Source organism: Anser anser (genome assembly GCF_964211835.1).
Source record: "Anser anser genome assembly, chromosome: 1".
Classification (NCBI taxonomy): domain Eukaryota; kingdom Metazoa; phylum Chordata; class Aves; order Anseriformes; family Anatidae; genus Anser; species Anser anser.
In genome coordinates, this window is record NC_139720.1 from 144,771,761 (window position 1) to 144,788,392 (window position 16,632).

The window sequence follows — 16,632 nt, forward strand, 5'->3', positions numbered from 1 at the left end:
CAGCCTCCAGCAGCAACAAGAATAATAACCAAAGGTGGCCTGACAGAGCAAGTGCTGGGGGGCAGCGAGCTCCCACTTCAGGCTTGATCCAAAGTCCTACCCGCACTGCTAATGCTACTGACGTTTTTAGGATGCTGTCTGCCACATGCAGTGCTCCCTGAATACAAACAAACTCCATGAATGTCTCAAGTCACGTCTCAGAATGTGAGCATCCCTTCCTTGCAGCACAGTACCATCACAATACCAAAGAAGTGTAGACTGAAAGCTTATGAAAGAAACACCCAGAGAAGCCGTTCACTGCTGCTCTCAGCGGTACGCACATTGCTTCCAACGAGGTGGCTCAGAGAAATGAAACCAAGTGACAATTAAAGCCACCACAAGACTTGACCTCTCACCTGAGTTTGATGCTATTTCTCTCCACCTTATTCCTTCACAACCCTTTCTAAATCTTTTCAGTAGGCTTTGGTGAAATTGTTGTGGAAGGAAAATGTCACTTCAAAAGCATGGGAGTCCCATAACTTACTGCCCAGCCCTATTCTGTCAAAGGAGAATCAAATACTTTCCTGCCTCCATACCTCCATACCTATAAATGCTTTACAACATCCAACTGTGTGACTACAAAGCCTTGAGATGACTTTGCAATTAAACCGCAGTGCGATTAATTGAAAATGACTGGGTGAAAGAACATACAAAGCTTTAAGTAAATGGGTATGGACCAAAAAAGAATAAAAACAAACAAAACAAAAAAAACCACAAACAACAACAACAAAAAAACAGTTAAGTTCTGCAAGATTTTTGTAACTCACATCAGGTGCTAGAACTCTGTCAGCAACTGTGAACACAGCATCAAGAAGTATTTTGGCAAGCACTTTACCAGACAAGTGATAAAATAAAGAAACATTGACCAGGAAAGGCTTAAACTGGAGAAGGTATGTTTACAAGGTCTGAGTTAGCTTGAGTTACTTTGTGACACCTGAAGTCTAAAGGGCAAGTTTCGAATTTCTAAAGACCAGATTCTTTTCAAGCAAAGCAAGACATTGCAAAATAGAAATGCCTTAGTTACAGGTGTGTCAACTGAATAAAAGCTTCACAAAACAGAAATCTGTTGTGAACAGGAACTTCACTTACTCCAATTAAAGTCTTTAGAAACTTAATCTGTTTCAGTTCAACTATATGCTTGAATTTGTGACAATTTTTAATTTTCATTGATTTTAATATTTATATAACATACATTTGGGAAGACAGTGTTGGATTTAGCCTTAAAGTGTCATTTTTTTGCCTTGCCTCTTCAGGGTGAGGCAGAATATGTTGGTGGTCACTAAACAGACGACAGCGTTGGAGACGGTGCAGGAATGACAACCCCAGCCAGTACAAAATATTCTGTAGCAAAAGCATGTTGGTGGCACTGGTTTAATAATGTGGTCTAAGATCAGAGCCCCACAGAATCATTTTGCATCTGATGCTTGTACAGTAAACCCATGGCTCTAACCAGACGTGTCTGATTCATTGTTAACATTAAGCAAACGAGTTTGTATTTCCAGCCATTTATAGTTAGCTGTAGGAAGTTGTTTGTATGCTTGTTTTAAGGCTTCCAAAGGCTGCCGAGGAAGCAGGAAGAAAAGCCAGTGGGAGAAGGATATGGGCTATGCATTTCTGTCTGATGTTTTCTTATTCAGCTCCTATAGCTACTGTGTACAATGTGTGTGCACCTAAAGGCAGCTGATAATCAGACCTCAATCATGAGGATGGAAATACCAATTGCTTTTAGACGCCCAGTTTGTGGTAGGACTAGTATCTTTTAACTTCACATTGAAATCAGCTGCCTCTGCCCCATTTATGTGAGTAAAATGATATTTTCACAGCAGAAATACATACTTCAGAGGACGAGTGAAATCATTTAAAAATTTAAATCTTTTTTTTTCTGCAGACATACAGTCAACCCTAGTGCAAAGATGAGTATAAACAAGACAGCACTGATGCTCAAGTCCCTGTGTAAACTAATTAAGTACATTATTTCTGTCCTATATACATTTAATCTAAAATTTCATTGGGTAGTTTTTAATGCAGTTCTGTTACCAAGAAGTGTATAGATCACAATGATACCAGCTCATACATTCATTCTCTTCTGTTCTCCAACTAACAGCTATGTCTCTTTACACTAAAGTTTACAGGAACATGATCCACAGTGCTCTCAAGTAAACATCTTGTAAAGCCTGTAATATTAAGGAATATAAAGAATAAGAGGTAAAAAGATTAAACAAAGGTGGATTTCTATACTTTTTTTTTTTCAATATAACAGAAAAGATTCCTTTCTTTATATGTAACCCTTTAGAAAAGACAGTTGTCATCTTGGACTAAAAAAAAAAACATTTATTAGTGGATTAAACCTTTTAAACCTTGACATAACAGTTAGGTTGAAAAGAAAATCTCTTTAAAAATCCCACGTACTTCATGAACGCACAACTCAAGCACAATAAAAGTGTTCACATAACTATTATGCAAAGCTTTACAACTTTTCTTTTCACATTTTGTTTTTGATTATTTCCTGCCTTTCAAGATTCTTAAACTACTTTCATTACAGAATTCAGCACCTTTGCTTTTCTCCTTGAAAAGGTCAAGTGAAAACTACATGGCCCTTGTGAGTTCTCTGCAGACACCTTCCCCAAACACTACAGCAACAAAAATTCTACTGGAGGAAGACAAAGTCATTCAGCACTACAGTTAACAATAGTTATCACAGGGCTAAGAAATGAAACATGTATCTTGGTGGTTTACCACTCTGTCTGGCCAGCCCAGACCAAGATCCAAGAATGCTGAGTGCCACCTCATGTGTCATGGATCAAAGATAATTACTTGCAGATGCTACGTAAGCATCACTATGAAGCTAAATAATTCATTAAGATATTTAATGAAAGCTACACATTTTGAAACTAAATTCACTTTCCATATCAACAGCACAGACATTATTCTTTCTAGATGAGAAATGAGGTCACCTTCCAAAACAAAGTACCGATTACTTTCTCTGGAATTCAAGTGTTAAACATCCGTATATGAACTTTTTCAAACAGGATAGCGTATAAATAGGAATTCTTCAGCTGAAAACCTTCAAGACTTCCCACTCATTCTAATTTCTATTTCCAAGTGAAAAGGACTACCAGGGACTAAAATAAGAGGTATTTATCCATATGTCAGAATAAAAAGAGACAACTTTTTAATCTGTTACAATAACTATTCCTCACTACCTCAACTTGTTTTTTTCCCCTCCTTTCTTATGCTTGACACCAAACCCTGCACTGTTTTTAAACTTTAACAACAATTTATCAAGTTGCTATACTGATATATTGAAGTTAATTTTATCTTATTTTTTAGCCAATTTTATTTTGATATTTAGCCACATGAGGTTTAATTTATGTTGCTGGAGGATGAGAAGAAATTCAATAAACTGCCTACTGAATAACGTTATAACATGTTATCACTGTAACACGAAGAATTAATGCGTCTTTATTACACAAAGAACGGGACATGTAGCAAAAGGATCTCAGAATTCACATTCATTAGTGCCCAGTAACTGAGCATCTGATAACCGATAGTTATCTGAAAAGTTCTTGAGTGTAATCAGTTAGAAAGAAGGTAACAGAGGAATTAGGAAAGCCCATCTGGCTGAGGTATAAACTACAGCACCTGGAGCCAATTAATATCCTAGTTCCATTATCCCACCAGTGGAAACAAAAGTTTGAAATAAAGTAACAGACAGTAACTGAACCAATGCATTATCAGAACAGAGAAGGAACACCTTTGCAGAATTGTTTCAGTAGTGTTGTCAGGAATTCATCACTAGCAACAGTACAAGAGATGCAATTACTAGAGGTTTCTCCTGTGAAATTTGACCCATTAAACTGCAGCATAAGTAATAAATGGGGAAAAAAATAGCCCCAGATCCATTGTTTTAACAAATGAAACAATTACATTGCTACAGAAGTCTAAAGGAAGGGAGAAAAAATCACCAGAAATCCAGCAGAATTACAGTAACTTTTTCATTGACTCACTATACACTGACATATTCCCAAAGAAAAGACTACAAATGCATATATTTTAAATACAGCCATGTTAACGTCATCTTACAGTTTGGCATAATAGTTTGAGGCTCACAGCAAGTTTAGATGTTGAGTTACTTCTACATCTTTGTTTCTTCATTTTTTGTTGAAAACTGCAGGAATTAATGCTGTCATTTTCCTATTCCACAAGCTGTGGAATGCTCTTACCTAAACTAGGAGCACTATTTTCCATAGAAGAAACGTAAGGCAACTAATAAAAGCAAGTCGACTTGCTCTGTGAAAGAGCTTATGTTCCTCTCAACTGACCATTCACAGCTGCAGATGTATGCAGTCTGCAGTAACTACACACTCCTGAATTAAGTTTCTCAGCTCAGGAGACACAGAACCCAGATTCTGCGTAAGCATGTACATGCACACAGGGACATGGGGCAATGGGTGGGACAGACAGACTGACCTTTTGGCATCCTGTCTTCTCACAAAATCAGTCACATGAAGGAAATATTGAAAACTTCCTCCTCCCATCTAATCAGAAAGGAAGAACTGATTTCACAGACAAGTGTTCTTAACCTCTCACCCCACACTAGTCACAGAAATCAGGCTAATAATAAAGTACACAGGTAACAGATCAATTCAGAAGTCAGTGCCCAAAGTTAATTTCTTTACAGATACGCTGATCAGTGTAAAGCACATCCAAGAACAAATACCAAGGTAGAAACTACTCACCTTCAATGTACAGGGGCTCAACGACATCATGATTTATCAGTTCGAAGTTCTCATGACCAATCCAGTGCTCCACATTTCTTTTCCTGCCCGTAAAGAAGTTGTCCACAACTGTAACCTCATGGCCATCCATCATTAGTTTGTCAGTAAGATGAGAACCCACAAACCCTGCTCCTCCAGTTATCTGCGTTAGGACAGTTGGTATAAATTTCTTTTTCTTTTTACAGAAACACCAGACAAAGTCTACAGCATGAAAACAAAAGAACAGTAGCTTTCAGATCCTTACTTACTCCAGGGGAAAACATCTCCATTTCCATGTTCAATTTTTTTTTAACCCAATATTTAGGGCATCTAGAATTTCAAGAGGTGCTTGACATGCTTCATCACTGTCAGCCTACAAGTTCAGCTAACTATTCATATCAACAAAATCACTTTTTTTCAGATTAGAATCTTTCCTATTTTTTCCTTCAAAATGGATTGTGCCCTTTTTATGTGAGAGAGAGATCTAAAAAGACCCAAAAAGGTAAGAGAATTCTTCACTATTCCCATTTCTGAGAAAAAAAATAAAAAGTCCATGCTATTTTTGTGAAAGATTTATAATATTAGAAACATCAAATCCAGCTTCTGTCTGCTTTAAATGGAAGGCATGTTGGGTGTTCTAAGTACTACAAATTCTTTCACCTCTCAGAGGCGGAAAAAAACCCAAACTATTCCTTTTCTGTTTTAATGCATCCACAACCCTATTATGACAGGATGTGTATGCACATCCTATCATTCTGTTTGCAGCCTCTTGTACCATTTACTCTGACATACAGCACTTGCCTGTCTTGGAACTTTATGATGCTTTACTGTAAAGAAATAAGCAGAAATAAAATATTTTAAATATAGTGCTCTTGTTCCATATTAGAGTTAAAGTAATCAAGTTCTTTATTTTTCCCCCTTTCTGTATGTCATTAAGAGTAAACAACAACAAAAATCACTAACAGAGTATTCAAGCAGTAAACACTGCAAGTAGTAGGGCTCCACGTTGCGTGACACATCCAGACAGACATATCTATGGAAGCAATCACTTTCTCTGCACTTCATAAACTGTTTATAAGAATACACAAAGATGACAGACAAACACTTTTAAAGAATGAAGGTAAAAGCCCAACGTAGCATCAGCTCTATTATATGACTACATGATCAAATTTACATTTTGAAAAGGTGATTCAGCTGTTCATTTCCATTCTTCAGTTGCAGTGACAACTAGCCAAACAAAAGGGCATAGTGATACTATCAAAGAGGAATCTAATGCATGGATAGTGTGCTACAATGACCAAGCACTGTGCGCAGAATGATATAAATGCCTGAAGTTCTTAAGCTTTGACTGGCACAAAGTGAAGATATTTATCCTGCCCTCTCCCCCCATCCACTGCTGCAAACACCAGATGAGCAGATTTTTTTTTTTTTTTAATTTCATAATCAGGAAAGAAATAAAGGCAGATAGAAAGCTAACAAAAACTGAAAAGGAAAAAAAAAAAGACTGACATCTGCTTTCTTCTCTAAACCCCAGCCTTCTACTTCTTGTTTTCCCACAACTGTTTTTTCATATTAAAAACTCAGGGCTATTGGTGTTAAAGACATTGTACCAGTTAATAAAAGAACCACTTAGTTGGCCTATTTGGCATTCTTTTGGGTTAGTCAGTGCTTCCAGATTCAGTATGTAATTCAGTTCCTTGACAAACCTGAAGGAGAAAGAAGATTCAGGAGAAACCCTCTTTAAAACAAAGCAACGATGTCAGAGCTCCCACAATCCCATAACAGACAGGAGGGAGGAACAGGTTTCTGACATAATGCTATGAGCACAGAGAGGGCAGTAACTGAGCAAGAACAGCCCTTTGCCAGGTAATACCACTTACTAAGGGAAAAAAAAATGCACAGAAAACCTACTGCCATAAGCTTATCCTGACTTGGGAGTGAACAGCAGCCTTGTTGAACATTCCAAGGGGTTTGTCTTTTTGTGGTGACCAGGACCAAAGTTTCCTGTAGAGCTTATGAACCTGTTCCTTCAATCGAGATCCAACAAAATTCCCTGCTGCTACTTCTATTTCCGGCATTCCAGAGAAGACAAATTCAATGTTTGCTGTATACCCTCAGTGTAGCAAAACATGCTGAAGGTGTCTTCTTCATCTCCTAACCCAACCAGACACTGCACGTAGCAGCACAGCAGCACTCTTCTGTCATATGCAAGCAAAAAAAAAAAAAAAAAAGGAAAAAAGCACAAACCAATTTTGTTCGGAAAGAAGTTTACAATTATTTTAAATCTGTAAGTCGTTTTTATGATAAATCTGTATTAGCTTCATTAACATGCTAATTCCATAGGTATTGAAAATGAACTACCTGGAAAAGGAGCTGAATTTCCCCTGGAAAAGTAAACAGCTACATAAATTAATTTTTATCATTACTTGAGGCTACATTAAAAAGATCATTTTTCACTGAAGTTCTCAACATAACCTTCCTGTAATTGCTTATAAAAGCAAGGTTAATGTACTTCATTTCTAAATATGACTTCCTGCAAATTACAATGTCATTAATCTCCAAAATCATATACTGTACATGAATCATTTCCATATCAGAATTGAAATAGCAGCACCTAGGGCTTAAATAAACATTCTTTAACAAAACTTTATATAAAAATATAATTTAACAGTGCCAATATGCTTTTTAACTTCAGCATCTATGGAAAGGCACAAACATTACTAGTAATTTCCTGCAGTGGATGTGTTTAAATACTTGTCTATTTCCTATACAGGTTTATTTTTGCTCTCTGCAATCAGATTTAAAACATCTAGTGTCCCATATGGAAATTGCACTAATTTTGTTGTTGTTTTGTGTTTCTACTGGTCTACCATATTCAATTCAGGAAAAAAAAAAAACACAACACACTGAGCCTACGCCAACGCTTTCATCCACAAAATCACCAGAAATCCTTCTCTTGCACAGAAAAGCCTTTTGCCTAGTCACTTCAGAGAAGTGAACAAGCAGACAAATCACACACCCCAGGACGAAGTTCAATGAACTTAAGCTCTTTTGAAAGAAAGTGCTGGAGTATCCAGTCTTAGCTGAGATATCGCTGCTACTAGCAATCATCTGCAAATAGGTACAGAATAAGCAAAGAACTGCTAGAACTGCTGTCTGCTCACATCAGTGTTGTGGATATCTGCAGGTTTGCAGCTGGAGACTGCATTCAGGGAAAATAAGAACTTAGAATGGTTTAGGAAAAAAAAACACATAGAATCATCAAAATATGAAACAAATCATCTACCAAACTTCACTTGGCTCACCAGTTCTTTCTGTTTACTCCTGACAAATTTTGAAGTGCCATGCAAGGTCTACACAAGTCTTCTATATGCTGAATTCAACTATTCAAAATTTTTCCTACACGATGACACGAACATTATAGATGAATGAAACTGCCCACTTGAGCAGCAGGTTTGTGAATGCCAATGAGCGCGCACTGAACTAGTTCCCAACTGCAGTACAGAAGAAATGACTATGCAACTCAGTCATCCTTTTGGCCAGCTCTCTGTTTAATAATTTAATCTCTACAGAATGCAGACATCAAAAAGCTATTCACCTCCAGGTCTGCAGAAAACACTCCCATTCCAACTATTTGCCATCTCTGTTGAAGCAATGAACTTCAGCAAGATATCCAATACCTTCAAGTGGCAAAGTTAAAAAATAGTAAAGAGCTCCATAATCCATTAACAGCTTGCACTGATAATTTTCTTGTAAACACCTTATCATACCAAAAAAAGGACGTTGAGGTAACATTGTTACAGTTGCATGCATAAGCACACTATTTAGGACTTTTCAGAATTAAGGCTGTTACTTTCCTCATTACGCCTTCCAATTTCAACAAGGAATCAGGAAGCCTACAAACCTATATCCCCTTCAGGCAGCCATAAACATATGAACTTAAACTAAACTAATAAAATGTAGTAACACATTCTTCATGAAGTTTTGCAATAGCAATAAAGTCATTTGGTTTTACTTATATCTTTTCAGTGTTTTGTCAAAATTTTGAAGTGTCAAGGCAAAACCACGAAATTTCAGCACTTTTGTGGGGATTTGTCGTAGATTCTGCTCTCTACTACAGAGGCAGAAGCTCTTAATATGTATCTTAGGTAGCTATATTTCCACTGCCTCTCAGAAACAAAGACATTCTTTTTTTGTCCAGGACAGACGAAAACAAGAAAAATTTTAAGACACTGCTAACTTCAAAAGTGTTTGTAGACAAAACTGTAAAGCTGATGTCACAGCAGTTTGCTGAATTTAAAGATGCCTTGGACTATTACTTGTCCTGACTAAACCTGTCCTCCTCTCCCATCCTAAAATGTCTGTGATGCTTCAAAATACCAGAAACAGAGAAGATAAGAGATACACACTGCCTCAGTCTAACTGCTCCTTCTTAACAGTACTGCAGAGCAGCTACTCTTTTAGCCTTATGACTTGTTCAATTCAACCATACAAACTTTCTGCCAAGACATGCCTAAAGTTTCCCAGTCTGCAAGTTTAAGCCACTTGGGGACGCAGGTCTAGCGATGCAGGTCTAAGCTGTTAGAAGCAGAGAACAGTAGCTTAATCAGCAAGTCAAACCTCTAAACCAGAGCCCAAGTCTAAAATCCATATGCTGTGTTTGAGAACATCAACGCAGGGTAAGCAAATCCCTAGCCTATACCCTGTGCAGCACATACAACATCCAAAGTATTTTACTTTAACCCTGCTCATGGTTTTTAATTAATCCTGTAAAACAGATTACATTCCACCAAGCTCTTATTTCCCAAGCACAACCCTTGAGTAAGTTCAAACTTACCAGGATTCTCTTACGATCTTTTTCTGATAAAAATTTCACTGGTGGGTATTTCTGGGTGAAACTAAAAAACAAATCAAAACAAAGAATAAAAATCATATAAGTTTCAGCTTTGCTTCTTTGAATTATGAAACATTATTCTGACAACGCCCAATACTCAAAGTAAGGCCATGCTTACTCCTTTTATCTAAAGAAGAATCTAGACCAACATGAGAAATTACCTACGTTTTGTTGAAGCACCATGAAAAATATAAAAACTGAACAGCAAGAAGTGCTTTTAACCTTCTGCTTAAGTGATTTTCGAGTATGAATCACTTGGCTTCTTCTATCTGTTGAGAACAGGCCTAGAGCCAGGCATGACATCACAAGAGAATACAATCATAAAACGTGAGCAATTAGTTTTTATTTTTTGAAGTTTTAAAAAGCAAGCAACCTTCTATAAAAATCTGGAAAGGAAATTCTATTAACTTACCACATTGACTTCAAACAACTCTGCTTAAAATTTCAGTGTAATCAATGTAATGTTTACAAGCAGAATGCTGAGGAAACCCTCTAAGATGGCTCAACCTTTTTTTTTTTTTCTTCCTCCAAACAAGAGACCTTATTCAGTCTGAAAGCTAATCTTAATTTTCTTCTCAAAAAAAATGAATAGACTGATGTTGTCTTAATGGTCTACAAGCTACTTTCACTTCATTTATTTTTTTCACATTCTTCAGAATAATTCAATCAAAACTAAAATATTCTAAAATAAAATTATGTGACCGATGAATCTCTGGTGCTCTCTTAATTTCAAAATGGATGTTCAGAGCCCTAAATGCTTTTATGGACACAGTAACAGAATTATGTTACTTTTTTCTCCCCCTCACTGGCATGCACTCTGCATATGGCAACAAACACCTCCAAATGAAGGTGTGAAGAAGGTATGATTTTTTTTTTAAGTTAAGTAGCGTTTTAGTCCCAGCAATATTTCAATAGCTCATGTTATGCTTACTAAATACCAGTGTGACACCTGACAAAAATCAAACTGCGGTTACTCTTCTCCAGGAAGCCCACATGCTAGAGATACAATCAGATGTAGCAAGCAGGAGATATTTACATCCGAAGTTCACACTGAGATTACGTTTACATGTACTCACAGACTCTGATTGAACTGACTCTACACTTACTGATTCTGAAGCATCTCCTCTGGTTCTAGCTTGCAGTATTGGCCCAATGGAAATTAAGAGAAAGCACAGTGCTTCTGTATTTGTGACAACTTGTCATCCCAGAGTTAAAGCCATTTTCAGTTTTGTGGATAGGTGAAATATGCAGCAGAATCTTCCAACATTACCCATACAGGAAAACTGAAAGAAGGAACTACCTACACTTGCCTTGTATCCCATCACTACAGGGATCACTAAGGGCAACCTTATTTCCTTGATTTAAGGTGAAACAATGAGAAACAGCAGTGCGTAAGCATAATACATACATGTAAAACAGCCTTCCAGTGAGAGAAGGGCAAATCCACCAATAACGAGAGTTGAAAACACGTTGAATGTTTATCAAGTTTTTAAAAAAGGTAAGTGTCAAGTAGCTGGATGTGAGGTAAAAGTCAGTCCCCTCCATTTTTAAGGCCAAGGTTACATTAGTCCATAACGAAGTCACACTGCTGCCAAAGGAATGTCCCAACCATGCTTGCACCTTCCGTTACACCAGGAATGGCTCAGGGGCAGCGTGCAGGAGTCTGGAACTGATCCAGCAGAATGCTCATCTTTTGGCAACAGCTTAAGTGTAAGTTTTGCTTTGATGAATACACTAGGCCTAGCAATGCTTTTTGCTGTGCAAATCATTAATAAAAGCTTTCCAACTTTAGCTTGTCAAACAACCTTTCGTCATGAGACTAGCATTAAGGAATTCTTGACTTTCCTGCTTCCCAAATGCATGAAGATGGCTTGATTTCAGATTCTAATCAGCTTATGAGGTAAAAAAACATTGACACTAGAGAATAAGTTTTGCAAGCAGGATCAGCCTTCAGGCATCTATTAGTGAATAGTTGCATACCACCTCTTTATGTAGATACAAAATTTGAAAATTAGTACCAGCAACATCTTGCATGCAGCTGAACCAGCAGATAATATAATTATATATAAATAATAATTATTTATTGTTATAAATATGATTCCCAGATCAGTTCCTGCAGAGGTAAAATATATTTTCATTCTTTCTGCTCATTGTTAGTGACTTGCTAGACATTTGAAACAAGAAACATTAATGCACTGCACACGCTACTCCAAGTGAAATGAGCATTTAGATGGCTCCTGACAAAAGCTTTAACTTAATGGTTTTACCCATTGCTCATTTGGAAAAATGCAACAATTACAAAAGCAAAAAAAAGCCAACCAGGATACCCCTACCACAACGGCAGAAGGAAATACCTGAATTACTAACAACTGAAATTGAAGATATACTGGGCTGTCAGTAAAGATTAACCAAGTCAATTGAACGGAGACAGTGCATCAAAAATTTAATCTGAACATAAAATCATTTCTCTATAATTTCATCACTGCATCACTTGTTTAGTTCGACCCATGAAATCCATACTTATATTAAGAGATCAATGATCAGATCAGCGTTCTTACTGAAATGAAACAGCAGGTAACCACCAGTATGCCGTATGTAACCATCCAGGCTTACTGGCACTGGCTTAAATAAGGCCAGACCTGGCCCTTTGTAATGCAGCATTCTCAGCCCGGCTGGTTGTTTGGGACATGGACTCCGTCACCCGTGAAACAGTATCACTGTCAAAACCAGCAGTGTCCTCCTGCCAACAACGGCCAGTTTCCCCAGACTGGAGAATGCATCTGGCTGAAAGGCAAATAGGTTGGAGTGTGAGGGACCTGCTTGTGAAGAGACACTGAAATGTATAGTTTCCCCATCCAGTTTACTAACAGCATTCGAATGGCTCTGGTGCCACATGAGGGAGGAAATGATATTGCAGAGTGGACTCAAACAGCACAAGAAGTGGTGGAACTAGAGCAAGCATAGAAATCTACCACATTTACCATCTGTGGTTCACCAAAAAGCTTGTCTGCATTTCTCAACTGTATTATCTAATTTAATTCAAGATATCACATTCCTTTACAAATCCTAAGAGAAGTCAGTCTGTTGGGCTCATCCAAAACACGTGCACAGAACAAGATTCAAAAGCAAATTGTTGTACATTAGCTGAACCATGGTAAGCGATCACAAGCATGGGAAATGTAAGGTAAAACACCTCCAGTTTCTTGTAGTTGAAACCAATGTATTTCAGCACATACCTGTACTAGACTTACTAAACCATGGTAAACTGTTCACCGGCAGCACTAAAATCTGCAAATTCCTTCACAGGATTTGACCTTGACAAGAATTTAGTACTCACAGTTACTTTGATGGGATTATTCAGCCCTGACTACCCTAAGCATTAATGTCCTTTGGCATTCAAGGGCCCATCCTAAAGCAGATATGACAAAAATCCAAAAGGATTGAAGGCATACGCAAAATATGTATCTCTAGCCTACAAGGTACAGAATTTAATGCTACAAAGCAGAAATTGCACTTTTAAACTGATTCCCAAACCAAGCAAAGACCACATACCTTTTTTCTAGATCTCGGATTTTCTCCCTTAGAGGTGCAACAGCCTAAAAATAAAGGAATAGTATTTAAACTTTGAAGAAGAGGTAAGATTCATATGACAAAACATTCATATAGGAAGTTACTTCAGAGCAAAAACCATGGCAGTCTTTACAAAGAGCTTCACAAAAGATAATCCAAGAAACTTCTATCTTAAAGCATTCTTTATGTCAAAAAATCCTTGGGCAGTTTTCCCCCAAAATCAAATCACCTAATACCCTTAAGCTTACCACTAAAAGTAAAGCATCTTCAAAGCTAATGCAGCTGCTCAAAAGAACATCCAAAGCTATGAGTACCATAGCTTTGTGATATGAACATCCACCGTTATGATTCCTATTTAAGTGGACGTAAATACAGAAGCAGAGACATTAGCACCAGTGCAAAGGTTACAATTCTCTCAGAACATGTGAATTTAAAGAAATATCATGTTTTACATTACAACTTGAGGAAATGTTTTTAGTTTACTAGTCTTTTAAAAAATCTTAATAAATGGAAATTCATTAGAAAAAATAAAATTCACCTACCAATACTTCTGTTTTGTATTTTCATTGCTTTGAAAGAGGGAATCATTTAAGTCAGCATCAGTTTCAGGTTCTTTATTACAGGACCTGAATTTCTAACATTCCTGCCAAATATCAGCAAGTCCCTGTAATCTCGTTATTAAGCTTACTAAAAGTTTGTCACAAAATTTACCGTGTAGGGACATATGTAAATTGATAGCTATCAAAGGGTTATCATTCAAAAAGGTATTAAATAGAAACGTATCATCCAACGACCATTAGTTTTCCCACAAATACTAATGGTTAGAGCTAGACAACTCAGGAAATTCATGAATTAACTGAAATAATCTGAATATTCATGTTAAGAGAGAAATACTGCATTTTCTTTTAAGCTCCTCAAGCATCTGGCTCTGTGGAGCAGCAAATAGCTCCTGAAACAGCCATACTTATTTTGACAGTTTAAAGTACTGTGTACAACTACAGCTTTAAAAACAAGATCCAGACAAGCCTAACTTCTCAGAGAAGTAACTCTGATCCCAAAAAATTTCACCCACTAAATTTCAAGCATTTCACCATTCCCAAACAACTGAGATTTTCAGAATGTTTGTTGTAATATTTACCAGAATTAAAAACAAATGAATGCAAAAAAAATGCATTTTTTTTTCAGCAAAAAGCTGAAAAAAAAAAAAAGAATGCAACAGACATGACCTAAGAACACAGCCCTTCCCCAAATTTTAAGCAATTTCATTAGGCTTCTTTCTGTATCCTGAGGAACGATTGCTTTACAAAGCTGTAGGAATACAAGACACTACGCAGACCAGACTAAATAAGCATGGTCACACCAACACGCACAAAAGGGGTGGCAAGTACTCACCTCAAGGTGAGTATAAAAGATATATATAACATATAACTAAGGACAGTTATATCTGTTCAATTCTTTATTTTGTTATTATATTGGAAGCCTAAACTCACCTGGAGGAAGATCTGTTTGTGAACTTTCATAGTATTGCACAGGAAACTGAGGTTGAAATAAATTCAGAGATGCTGATGAAGAAGTTCAGAACCACCAGCATGCTCAATACCCATGCCTACTGTAGTACTTGTATTGCCAGCACTTGTCCTTGAAGCATTGTCAGTGCAAACTAGTCCCAAACACAAATACAGCTATATTTGTTCATGAGTTGACAATAAAGCAAAGCATGTTTGTAAGGTTTCAAATTTTGACTTAAACTTACGTATACTTAATATTTTGGAAGGGTGATAGAGGAAACAATCTGTGCATGTCCTATACTCAAGAAAGTCAGTTGTCAGGAGGTCTCTATAAAGTCTCTGCAGCAAACAAGACTACCTCTAGAGCTATAACTTCCAGAAAGATTTAGAGGTACCCTTTTTATTTCCAGAAAGTCATATCTACGTGAATCTGTAAGAGTTCAAAAGCTGTTATGCATAAATCTAATGCTTTGATTTTAATGGAATGGAGAGTAATGACAGAGCTAGTCCCTTTCAATATGAAATGAAAAATTGAGTCTTCAAAAGAGAACAAAAAAAATATTAGAAAACTGACCTCCTCTATTTTACTTTCCACTTTCTGATCCCCATTTTCTTGGAGAGACCTGTTAGCAAGAAAACAAAAAAAACATAATTCATACCAAAGCAACGTTAGCTCCACTGCACCAACATCAAGCTTTTCCTGTTAAAACAGTATCTTCACAGCATCCTAAGTTAGTATTATTTCATAGGCATACTCAGAGTAAATGAAAGTGCTTGGTCCAATTCCCACTGAAAACAGCTACAGTCTTGTCACAAAGTTTGGCAGAAACAGAACCAAGCCCGCAGGAAAAAGTAATAAAACTGAAGATGGCATTCATTTTACAGAGAAAATTAAATTAACCAGAAAAGTGTCTAATCATTGCACCAAGGTAGGGTCAGCAGAAGTGTTTGTGTAGTTTTACTATCTGAATGCCTAAGATGTCTTCTTGAGGGTGCAAGTTCACTGTATGCTAACAGAACATTTTCTCTCAATGCCACAACTGCAATTTCAATCTAAAAGAGAGAAGAGGACACGTGCCTAGCTTTGACTTTGAATTTTCACAAAACAAGGAAAAAAACCTATACTGAAACTTACCTTAAGCGACCATTTGATGGGCAATGCTAACTTTTTGCACGTCACTCATTTGAAATGAATCCAAGCTTATACCTTGACGTCCTTCAGTGTAAGTTGTGAAAACAGAGGATTGCCTAAGATGTTAGTGTCTTGCATAAAGTTATGTGGTCTTATTTAGCATGTAATTGTGTAAAATATTTTAATTAGTGTATCCATTCTTTAGGTAAACTTCAACAACTGTAGAATATTTTACTTCTTGCATCTAGTCTATATAATTTTCCTTAAGTTTGCATAATTCTTTTTTTTTTTCCTTCCCCAAACTAAACTTTCTGAAAGGGGAATTATTTATCAAGCCTTACAGTAGTAATTTTTTGCATACTAGAGGATTCATGGGTATCCAACATAAAATGGAGTTCTTTCAAATAAAACAGAGCTCCTTTACTTGGGACCTGCAGTCATAACACCTAAGGAAACAGAAGGCCCTTTGTTAAGCAGATATATATATGCCACACCATTAGAAGTCGGAGCAATGATTCCCTTCATACCCTTCATTAAAACTCTGTTACTAAAGTCAGTTCAGTCTATTACTAAGGCAAAAACCTCACTGAATGGATTTGTCGTATCAGTAGAGTGCATTAATAGGCTGAGACACGGTCCCTGAACCATATTTTCATGATGAATTTTATTTTTTTATTTTTTAATAGCAGCAAATAATAAATTCATACCATGTTATCTGGAGTGTTTTTATAA

The 16,632-nt window shown here is 36.9% G+C and overlaps 1 protein-coding gene across 2 annotated transcripts in view; it reads right to left on the bottom strand.

The window, feature by feature from the left end:
• UXS1 (UDP-glucuronate decarboxylase 1) overlaps positions 1-16,632 on the bottom strand; it is a 57,953-nt gene that overhangs the window by 28,009 nt on the left and 13,312 nt on the right. For both annotated transcript variants that reach the window (XM_083820818.1, XM_083820819.1), the window contains exons 3-6: positions 15,343-15,391; positions 13,243-13,286; positions 9,634-9,694; positions 4,779-4,959 (exon numbers count right to left, since the gene is read on the bottom strand). In XM_083820818.1, the coding sequence (XP_083676944.1) occupies positions 4,779-4,959; positions 9,634-9,694; positions 13,243-13,286; positions 15,343-15,391 (335 nt within the window). The remainder of the gene's footprint in view (positions 1-4,778; positions 4,960-9,633; positions 9,695-13,242; positions 13,287-15,342; positions 15,392-16,632) is intronic.